At 41.8% G+C, this 12,191-nt stretch overlaps 1 protein-coding gene across 2 annotated transcripts in view; it reads right to left on the minus strand.

Annotated features, from left to right (window-relative positions):
• STK39 (serine/threonine kinase 39) overlaps positions 1–12,191 on the minus strand; it is a 304,895-nt gene that overhangs the window by 235,020 nt on the left and 57,684 nt on the right. For both annotated transcript variants that reach the window (XM_065931689.1, XM_065931688.1), the window contains exon 2: positions 5,574–5,686. In XM_065931689.1, coding sequence (XP_065787761.1) covers positions 5,574–5,686 — 113 coding nt within the window. The remainder of the gene's footprint in view (positions 1–5,573; positions 5,687–12,191) is intronic.

The following is a 12,191-nucleotide window of genomic DNA, read 5'->3' on the forward strand; positions in this document are numbered from 1 at the left end:
GGGACTCTCAAGAGTCTTCTCCCACACAACAGTTCAAAAGCATCAATTCTTCGGCACTCAGCTTTCTTCACAGTCCAACTCTCACATCCATACATGACCGCTGGAAAAACCATAGCCTTGACTAGATGGACCTTTGTGGACAAAGTAATGTCTCTGCTTTTTAATATGCTGTCTAGGTTGGTCATAACTTTCCTTCCAAGGAGTAAGCCATTTCATGGCTACAATCACCATCTGCAGTGATTTTGGAGCCCAGAAAAATAAAGTCAGCCACTGTTTCCACTGTTGCCGCATCTATTTGCCACACTTAACTAGACATTTTTTCCTTTTTTTATATTTAAGAGATAAGAACTTTGGGGGCTTCCCTAGTTGTCCAACGACTAAGATTCTGCACTTCCAATGCAGGGGACCTGGGTTTGATTCCTCAGCAGGTAACTAGATCCCACACGCTGCAACTAAAAGTTCACCATGCCACAACTAAGACCTGGAACAGCCAAATAACTAAAATAAAACATAATTTTTAAAAAAAGAGGAAATAAGCATTTTGCCCAATTCCAGGGCCATGATTTTTCCTACACCTAAGACACTCCTGCCCCTAGGAATTAAACTATAAGGTTTGATGTATATGAAAGAATGAGAAAATGGTACTGACTTTTCTGTGACTCAGTACCAAGGACAGACTAAAAATATGATGAGAATTCTAATCTAGGGGAAAAATGTTGAGAAAGATACAATTGATTAAAATCTAAGTATCAAAATGTCAAACAAGGCGATGAACCAAAACATTCATCAATCCTTGGGTAAAAGTAAAGAAGAGTGTCCCAAAGGCTAAAAAAATGTAGGATTTAGGATAAATAAAAGAAAGGGCCATGTCACATCTATGGAACTGTCATCTGGTGACAGAGACTGAAAAAGACTCAAGCAAATTAATTCCTCACTTATGTAATGAATTTTAAGGGAAGCCAAGTGTACCCTCGAGTAGCATCCCTGACCTCTGAGGCTGACCACAAACCGGGGAACCAAGCTTCTTCAAGAAAACCTCAAGGCCATCCTTAACCAGAATATACTAATCTGCATGACTGTGGGTCAGACCCACTTGGGGAACTTTAAATTCCTACTGGAAAGCGAAAACTTTCTCAGTGGGGTACACATTAGAGAATCTGCCTATCAATCTGATAAACTGTTTCCAGACAAGCAGAGGGAGGAGTGCAGAAAGACACTCCTAGCTCAAACATCTCACCAACCCAATGCAAATATGAACAGACTCACTGGCCAGTCCCGGTCTCCAAGAAAAAGAAGACTCTCTTTTGTTTTCCCCCCACCTAGTCCAGGGCCCAGCACCTACTAAGGTTTTCCTAACTATGGAGTTAACAAGTTCTGCTCTAAAACTGTAACTATCTCCCAGAGGGTGTTAAACCAATTATAATTAGTCATTTATACTGGAGTGGGATTAACAAACACGGAGTTAACAACAAATGTGGGATAACAAATCTCAGACATTATCAACATATCCAGGTTGGGATGGTTAAGAATATAGAACAGACCAGTAACACTCCTAAGCTCCTGGAAAATTAACCAAGATCATCACACCCAGAGAGATTAGGACATAGTTAAAGACCAAAATCAAAAACACAAGTGAAAATTCACAAGAATGCATAGAAAATTAGTTTAGATTGAGTAGGTTAAATGCTATTCATGTGATGCCAAGGAAAACATTTAAGGGTGCTCTAATCTAATTTTTGTTAAAATGAATTTTTAGTGACCACATACCTTTGTCCTCCCACGTATACACCAAAATCTCATCCTCTCTGTGGGCCTGAGCACAACGTAGAAACTCGTGTGTGTGTGTGCTAAGTTGCTTCAGTTGTGTCCAACTGTGCAACCCCATGGACTGTAGCCCGCCAGGCTCCTCTGTCCATGGTATTCTCCAGGCAGGAATACTGGAATGGGTTGCCATGCCCTTCTCCAGAGGATCTTCCCAAATCAGGGATCAAACCAGCGTCTCTTCTGCATTGACAGACAAGTTCTGTACTATTAATGCCACCTGGGAAGCTCGTAGAAACTCAGGTATTTACCAATAATTGGTATCTCTGAGGATATCACAGTACTCATTTGAACAGCATACATTTTACCTAAATTACCAATTATTTAGCACCAGTGATCTCACTAAACATTTCTTTTCCACCCTTCACTCTCAGAAGTGATACTAAAGATCACTTTGCTTTAGAAGTCATAATGAAAAATGAAAGTTGCTCAGTCATGTCCGACTCTTGGTGACCCCATGGACTATACATTCCATGGACTTCTCCAGGTCAGAATACTGGAGTGGGTAGCCATTCCCTTCTACAGGGGATCTTCCCAACCAAGGGATCGAACCCAGGTCTCCCACATTGCAGGTGGATTCTTTACCAGCTGAGCCACCAGGGAAGCCCAGAACTCATAATACTTCAATAAAAATAAATTAAAAAAAAAAAAAAAGAAATCATGACCACTTAAATCTTCTTCAGTCAAACTGTGAATAAACTCCACAACCAAGGGAAAATCTACTGAGCGCCTCCATCACATAAAGAAGCAAAGTCCAGGGCCAGTGGTCCAAACTGTTGTCTGCCATCACACTGTCACAACCTGCGAGGACAAATCCCGCCTTACTATGGGAGTCAGGGCTGGCGGGTAGGGGCAGGGCAGACAGCAGGGGTGGGAGGTTGACAGAGCTTCAGAGAGGAGGCAGCTGTTCCAGTAGCCAGCAAATAGCTGGTAACTGTGACTTCTATGACATAACACTCCCACAGGATAAGGATGCCAGTGGCCGTTGTTTCTTGAAAGAACAATGGTTTCTAGTTAACACATGACACAGTTTGTGAAATGACGCCGAGCACTGACCTGTATATAATACACACACACTCACGGAATTAAAGGATTATTAGAGAAGCGGATGTCCAGACACTGCCAAAATGTGAACCCACAGAGATAATAAAAGCGCGAGCAGCAGCAAGATTAGACACTGAAAGGATTACAGCAACTTTACTCCGCACGAGTCATGTGCCGAGAGTTCGGCCACCACAAAAGCCTGGCAACAGCAGGAGCCTCTACTGTCAGTTCTAACTCTTTTTGCTTGCAGAGAACCTGGGAGTCGTGTGTCCTAACGGACCACAGCCATTCCCTCCATCCCTAGAAATATCAAGACATCAAAAGGTCAAAGGCTCAAAGTTAAGGAAAGATTAGAGCAACAAATCAAACATCCTTTACAATGAAAAACAGATAATTATCCTATATTCCATTAACACAACATGGGCATGGGAGCAGGTAGAAAATGAAAGAAAGAAAGTAACTGCTAACAAGCAAACTTGTATATCTTAAAATTTCAGGTTAATGGAGCCAAACACTAAGCTAGAAAAGCACTAGGCCTTACACTGACAGCTCTGGCTAAATTATGAGTCACTCCAAATGACACTGATGTGGTTCCTGGTCCCAGGTAATAAAAACAAGGGCGTGGAATGACAATAGTCCTGGTGCCTCCAGTAGAACCTTTACATAGGTGTCATAACTGGCAGCCGACTGCTGATAAAAAGTCAGCAGGGGGGAAACATGGAGATTTTGGGCAACTGAGGGCTTGTTAGAAATCAGAGACCACAGCATCAGCCCTGAAGGCTGGTTCCAGAGCTATCAGATACAAGTACATACAAGCTTTGTAAATATTCTGTCTAAATATTCTGCTGGTGGCAAAAAGATGACTGTGAGACCTCCAACAGAACACCATAATCCAATACAACTGACACAGGCAAATTCAAGAGTAATATTTCCAAACAGAACATAAGGATAAATGTATACTTCAAGATCTTTAAGAAATTATTATGTACTTAGTATAGCCACAGAATTCGAGACTCCTTATAGGATCCTGGAAAAGACCCTGATGCTGGGAAAGATTGAGGGGAGGAGAAGGGAATAACAGAGGATAGATGGTTGGATGGCATCACTGACTCAATGGACACGAGCTTGAGCAAACTCTGGGAGATGGTGAAGGACAGGGAAGCCTGGTGTGCTGCAGTTCATGGGGTCGCAAAGAGCCAGATTCAACTTAGTAGTTGAACAACAACAACAAGCAATGGTATCTTAGAGATCTTGTGATTCAATTCTCTTTAAATCATGCAGAGCTGGTAGGTAACTTGACATTAAAAAAAAAAAAGTGGCAAAGGTAGGACACAGCTCTCTCCAGTTTGTTTAAAGCTTTTTCCATGCCAGAAAGTGAGCTTGAAAACTGGTCAGATGACAAAGACACAGTTTTATTGGTCACCGTGATAGCAAGCAACAGAAGTATGCAGTAATAATTTCAGTAAGAGCAGAGCAAAGCAGAGCTGAAATTCTGAGGAGGGTGAAAGTGTTAAACATATGCCAAAAAAAAAAATTTTTTTTTTAATTGAATTGTGGAAGCCCTTCATTTAATTGAACTTTTAGCCAGCAATCTGTTGTTTCAATCCCAGCGAAAACTATGCTTTATGGAGCCTGATTGAAAATGTAAGGCCAAACAGATCTGGAAAAGTACAGCTTTATCCTTGTACTTAATTTATACTAGAGTGTACTGTAATTATGCCTGAAATAAAAGCTATATTCTGAGTAAAGACAAAAGGCTCTTGTTAATGACATTCCATTCCCAATGTAGACTATGACAAAAGGCCTCTTCATTTGGAGCCAACTATCATTATACTTTGTAGCTTGCATGGAGCTATTGGACTAATATTTGTCCTGGGATTAGTGGTGGGATAACCAATCAGTTAACTCCTCCACTGCAGTTTTCCATTATCCTCAAACAAATGACCAAAAGGAAAAAAAAGAAAATTGGCAGGCGGAATGACAACTATATTTATGAGATTAAACTCTCAAACCCTTCACAGTTTGCCGGGCAACTAATAACCATTTGCCAAGCTGTTCATTTAATAATGAGTCAGCTAAACCAAAAGCAAATGATCCTTCAACCAACCAGTGCTACTGTAGTCAAAGCCACACTGACAAGCTCCAATTATTTATGTAACATACTTTACTTAGAAGAAGTACAAGTTGCCCAGTACCATAAAAAACACAAAAAACAAAAAACAAACTCTTCTCATTCGCCAATAGGAATGCGAGCTACCCTGCAGTATTTTTGAGTAATTGAAATTTATAGGAGATTTTGTGATTTATGAAAGCCAGAAGGGCCAGCAAATTGTTGAGGGAGTAATTCCTGTTTGTGTCACGATACAAGACAGAGGGCTAGAAGCCCGTCATCCAATTCAGTATCACATGACCTTAGGTCATCTGAGTCTATTCCCTCGTTTCATAAAGCAGTGTCAACACCAAGACCATCCCCACCTGGGGATTATGAGGCCTGAGTAAAATTCTATTTGTCAAAGCAAAGTAAGCTGTACATTACACAACTCAGTCATAAGGAGGAAAAAGCCATGTGGGCTGCTTTCCAAAAAATACATGTGTCCAAATGGGAGAAAACATCAAGTGGCCTCCGCTCTTTCCTCTCCTGCTTCTCCAGTTCATCTCTACGTAAGATTAGAAAAGCAACCAGTGGTATCCCGTTCACTTTGACTTACTAATAGTTCATCCATGCTGGTCTGGCATTTTTCCAAGTTGATCCGCTTTATTGCTACACGTTCTTGCCTGGGTTTGCACAGAGCAGCCTGAACCACAGCTGTAGCGCCACTGCCTGAAAGGAAACAAAAACAATGTCAGCTGTCACACGGCATGCTGTCAGGTTACCCACATAAATTAATACTCATTCTTTTTTAAGGTTCTATAACTTGGGTATTCAACACATTTCTGACATTCACACATCTGACATTCTTTTAAAGAGTTTCTTAAGTTTGAAAATAATTATCTGGATGAGATCAAGGAAAATCTGGATTTTTCTAGAGGGTACAAAGACAGTATCTACACTCCAGAGGCTTTAACAATCCAGGAAGGTGACCCACATCAAAACAGCCCACTGCAATACAGCGTGTTCACGGCCGCCTAGAATAAAGGCTGAGAAAATAATATATCTGATGTCACAAGAATAAAGGACATGAGCATTTCACTATAACCCTGCGTGGAAGCCACTACCATCCTTGGGCACTAGTATTTTCCCATTGTGGTGACTTTACAATATCTCAAGCTCTTCTCCCACTTCAGCACAAACCAAGCCACTCCAGCCTAAGCTACTTGCGGGCTTTCACGAGATGCTATGACTTCTCTGCTCTGAACACTGAGTTTATCGCTTCCAAGCTTGCTCTACAATTAAAAGAACAGGAATCAACCCGAGTATTCTCATGTTGAAAGCAGGCCTCTTCAAGGATGCCAAGCAAAATGATGCAAACCTGTAATTACAAAAGCTCTCAGCATTCATATGCATTTCCCATTTCTAAGGTTTCATGATCATTAGCTAATGCACTCAAACTCCTAGGAGACAGAGTCATGTCATTATCCATATTTTATAAGAACAAAATGTAGACGTGTAATGACTTGTGGCAGAGCACAAAGAGCTTCTAATTGGATTTATATTCCGAAGGGGCAAAAAGACCTCCAGGTTAAGGCATCTCAATTCTGCAAAGAATATCAAAAATCTCATTCTCATCACATAAATCCTCTCCCACTGCAAGACTGCCAAGGAGAGAAACAGCCTGTGCAAAAGGGGGCGGATGTGACCATCTTCTCCTTCAAATTTTCCTTTGGGTACTTTTTCCCAAATGAGTTGCTAAATATCACCCAAGTGGGGGAGGGGAGATTATTTTTGTCAAAAAAGATAAGAGACCAGTATCAGCTATCCTGATACATGTGACATAGACTTGTGACATTTCCTATGCAAATCAAGGCTTCCCCACCCCGAAAGAAGTGCCCAAATGAGTGTCTTTGGTGCAAAGGTTCTGCCCTGTGGTCTCACCATCAGCTCCGGCCCCCTGACCTGGTGACCCAGCAGGTCACCCAAATGCTCCAAAGACAGGTCTCCAACTTCAAGGATTCCATGGCAGGAAGCCCCACCTGTGTTCACCAGGGGAGTAAATCCACATATACTGACCACCCACTATACAGTCGGCATTTTCCTTGTATAATTGTTGTTGTAAGCCTGTGCATTGTTTTGTTGTTGTCATTAGCCTTGTTTTACATGTGAGAACACTGGGACCCTCACAGCTAACAAGTACTGAGCCAGGGTCTGAGTCAGGTCTGCCACACTCCCAGGTCCATGTTTTTTTTCTTCTACCCACAAGTCAGAAGCACACTCTTCCCTTGCAGCCCTGTTTGGCCATTGCTAAGAAAATATCTTCTACATCGTCCTATATTGTTGCAGAAAAGAGAAACACCCTAGCGGGAAGGTCCAAGTGAGCCACACTCTCTCTAGAGCTCAGTTCTCAGTTCTCAGAATGATCAATCCGTCAGTTGGTGGTTCAGTGGTAAGGAATCTACCTGCAATGTAGGAGACTCTGGTTTGATCCCTGGGTTGGGAAGATCCCCTGGAGGAGGGCATGACAAACCCGCTCCAGTATTCTTGCCTGGAGAATCCCATGGACAGGGGGGCCTGATGGACTACAGTCCATGGGGTCACAAAGAGTCAGACACAACTTAGCAAGTAAACCACCACCACCACCCTCTCCCTCACCTCAGTTCTCCATCAAGTGTTATTCCAAGTCCCACTGGATCAACCTCACCAGTGTGCAGATCACAGCATGTTGGGCTCCATCCAGAATGCTCCAGATACCAGAGCCAAACACTACAAAGAACCCTGCTGATAACAAAGTGCATTTTCCAATCAAGGTCTCCAGAACAAGAGACCATGGCTGAAGGGAGCAGAGATAAGTAGCTAGCTAGCACTGGGCCAGCAGAGAAATCAACAAACACCTTTAATGAGCTGCTGATGGGAAGCTCAACCCTATCTATTGTAAACCCCGCCCCCCCAGTCCCACTCCTCCATTCTCCATCCACATCTCAGACTGTTTTCAAACTGGGAAAACTGGAAAGAAGACGACAAATTCCCAGAAAGGATAAAATAAGTGTGTGTGATATGGGGCTACCACTCAGAGTCAGTTAAGCCCTTGACTATAAAAGTCTTCTGGCTTCCACAGACAAATGCAAGAACATGGACACAAAGAAGAATTCTAAAAAGGGGGAGAGATGTTGAGTTGACTTTTGCACAGCAAAGGATACCACTGACAAAATGAAAAGACAAACTACTGAATAGGAGAAAATATTTACAAATGATATGACTGAAAAGGAATTAATATTCAAAATATATAAACAGCTCCTACAACTCAACATCAAAAAACAAACTAATAAAGGGGCAGGAAAAAATAAATTTTAAAATAAATAAATAAAAATTTTAAATGGGCAGAACTGAATAGATGTTTTTCCAAAGAGGACATGCAGATGGCCTATGGGCACATGAAAAGATGCTCAACATGGCCAATAATCAGGAAAATGCAAATCAAAACCAAAATGAGATAACACCTCATAGCCATCAGAATGGCTATCATCAAAAAGAGCACAAAATGTTGTCAAGGATGTGAAGAAGAGGGAAGCCTTGTACACTGTTGATAGGAATGTAAATTGGTGCAGCTACTGTGAAAAACCGTATGGAGGTGTCTCAAAGAGCTCAAAATAGAAATACCACATGACCTAGTAATTCCACTCCTGGTTATGTATCTGAAAAAAACAAATGCGCTAATCCTAAAAGATATATGCATGCCAATGTTCATAGTAACATTATTTGCAATTGCCAAGATATGGAAGAAACCTAAGTGTCCATCAAGAGATGTATGGAGACAGAAGATCTCTCTCTCTCCACACACACACACACACAATAGGTATATTACTCAGCCATTAAAAATAAATTTGCCATTTGCAGCAAGCAACATGAACGGCCTTGGAGGACATTATGGTAAGTGAAACAAATCCGAGAAAGGCAAATACTGCATGATATCACTTACGTGTGGAATCTAAAAAATACAACAAACTACTAAACATAACAAAAAAGACGTACACTCACAGATATAGAGGTTACTCTATATAACCAGTGGTCACTGGTGGGGAGGGGAGGAGGGGCAACATAGGGGTGCAGAAGTGGGAGATACAAACTACTGGGTGTAAGATAGTTTCAAGGATGTACTATATGACATGGGGCATATAGTCAACATTTTGTAACAGGTGTAGGTGGAAAGTCACCCTTAAAAATTGTATGAAAAATATTTTTAAGTGATAATAAACAATAAAAACTTTTATTTTTTTTTAAAGGGGAGGGAGTGGTGGGGAAAGTCTTTTATTAGAGCCATACAACTAGAGGACCGTTATTGCTTTATACATGCAGCTGACTAAAGAACAACTGGCAGCTTCTCATCTCGATAAAGAACAAATGTGAAGCTTTAGAACCTGAGGTGACTGTCTCTTCACTTAAGGATTTAACCACTCATTGGACAATCTGGAACTTTGAATCCAAAGATTTCCTTCAACTGTAAGAGAGATCAGGAACAACATTAGGCGTGCAGGGAGCCTCAAAGATCACCACCGAGTCCAACCCCTCACTTTATGGGTAAGGACAGGAAGGGAAGAGAAGAGAAGAGAGCTCGCATGGGAAACCAGATCAGCCAGCACCTTGAACTGGACTGCCCAGCCTCCAACACAGTGAGAAATAAATTTCTGTTGAAGGCATCCATTCTTAAGGTATTTCGTTAGGGCAGCCCCAGCTGGTTCATACAAAAGAATTTCCTTGTCTGTTCTAAAGTCAGAATTACCTATGCTAATTATGCTATACAACTCAGAAGTTCTCAAAAACTTCCTGAAGTGAAACTGAAAGTCACTCAGTCGTGTCTGACTCTTTGAGACCCAATGGACTACACAGTCTAGGGAATTCTCCAGGCCAGAATACTGGAGTGGGTAGCTATTCCCTTCTCCAGGGGATATTCCCAACCCCGGAATCATATCAGGGTCTCCTGCATCGCAGATAGATCCTTTAGTAGCTGAACTACCAGGGGACTCCCTCCCCCCCCAAACTTCCTAATTAATTCAAATAGCAATAAGAGAAAAGATTCAACTGAAGGACCTCTGGTAGGTCTCTGTAATCCTCAAGACCCTTGAAAGGATGGTCAGACAGAGATTCTATCCAATCCTGGTTCTGATTCCCAGGGTTCAGTGATACTGGCCTATTTCTACCTATACCTCTGTTTCCTTAAGTTCAGTTCAGTTCAGTCACTCAGTCGTGTCTGACTACTTGCGACCCCATGAACTGCAGCACGCTAGGCCTCCCTGTCCATCACCAACTCCCAGAGTCCACCCAAACCCATGTCCATCGAGTCGGTGATACCATCCAACCATCTCATCCTCTGTCATCCCCTTCTCCTCCTGCCCCCAATCCCTCCCAGCATCAGGGTCTTTTCCAAAGAGTCAGCTCTTTGCATCAGGTGGCCAAAGTATTGGAGTTTCCGCTTCAACATCAGTCCTTCCAATGAACACCCAGGACTGATCTCCTTTAGGATGGACTAGTTGGATCTCCTTGCAGTCCAAGGGACTCTCAAGAGTCTTCAACACCACAGTTCAAAAGCATCAATTCTTCGGCGCTCAGCTTTCTTAATAGTCCAACTCTCACATCCATACATGACCAATGGAAAAACCATAGCCTTCATTATCCTTAACGGGCATAATAAAATGACCTGCAACACCTAATAACACAATTATTTCACACCCCTGGAAAACATCAACTCAATAAACGTTGGCTATCTCTCTAGGACTCATTTCTCCATCCGTAATGTGAAGGAGGCAGAATACATCCGTAGTTTATATTGGGGAAAGCAGCTGCAGGTCAGGACTCAGTTTCATTTTGCTTACCAAGAAGATTCAGCTGGTTTAAAAGGAAGAAGAGGTGGGCTAAACTGGGAGACCAGAAGACTAAATGATTTCTAAGATCTGATACAGCATGGTGAGCTTAAATGAGTATAAAATAAAGAGAATAACCCAGAGAATTCAGGAATAGCCATGAATTAATATTCTATAGCTAGATTTCTCACTGAAAATGTACTTTTAATATCTAACCTAACAAAATGATTTTTAAAAGTCTATTTATCCAGGTTGCATGAGTTCATATCCTAACCCTGCTACATACTAACTGCTTATCCCTAAACAGCTTTCTTATCTTCTTAATGCCTCAGTTTCTTCCCTTGTAAGATATCAATAATAGTACCAAGTTTTAGGGCAACTGTGAGGATCAAATGAGTTAATACATGGAAAGCCCTTGGAACTGTGTCTACCACATAGGAAGTACTAATTAAATCTCAGCTAGTACTTCTCCTCAGGGAAAACCCTCGAGGTCAACTGGTATCCTGTCAATTTGTTCTGTTAATGCCACACAGTATTTCACAATGTCTATGTACCGCAGTTCATTCAGCCCTTCTTTAATTGATGAATATTCTCTTTTGTGTTCAGTTCCCCTACCATTACATACAATGTAGCATAAACATCTAGTACTTTTAAAATATATATTAGCTGACAAGAACTTTCATGTTTAAGTTAGGACATGGTCAACTGTTCAGTAGTCACTTCCCAAAAAAGTCAGGATTTAAAAAGCAAAAAGATAAACAAAACAAGGCATAACATTAGCCTGTGACATGAATGGTTGGTGGGGAAGCAATCTATCATCACATCCTACTCAGATGAAGAGCATCAAGCCAAAGCTTTAACCAGCGTTTGCCCATCTCTTAGCACATGAATGAGCGAGTTCCTTAAGTGTGCTTGCTTAGCTGTCCTTTCTTGGCAAATATCAGGCATTCTCTTTAGAGGCTGGCTGCTGGTGTGTAGTAAACAAAACAAATGACTTTGGTCCAGCTGATAATTTCTTCCAAATCTCTTTATCCATCTTACTCAAGGTGCTCTATTTATATCACATGAGCAACCTCATAGTCCCAGAGGTCAATCAGGTCGGATCACATGAGGGTCAGAAGCTGGCCAGGGCATGAATGGACACACACACGAGCCCCATGGGGACACGGCTGCCACTCTGCCTTGGCCCACTGCCACCAGGTGACGTCACTGACCAGGCGGGGTGAGACTGTGACTGTGACCCTTGCAGAAAAGCTGCAAGTTCAAAATTCTGTGTGAGCGCTCCTGAGTTAAGGTTAGCAATTAATGTGTGAAAATATAAAAATATTGTGAGAGTTATAAAAGCTCACCACAGGCTGTATGTGCCTCCCTGGGTT

Source organism: Muntiacus reevesi, chromosome 3, assembly GCF_963930625.1.
Source record: "Muntiacus reevesi chromosome 3, mMunRee1.1, whole genome shotgun sequence".
Lineage (NCBI taxonomy): Eukaryota > Metazoa > Chordata > Mammalia > Artiodactyla > Cervidae > Muntiacus > Muntiacus reevesi.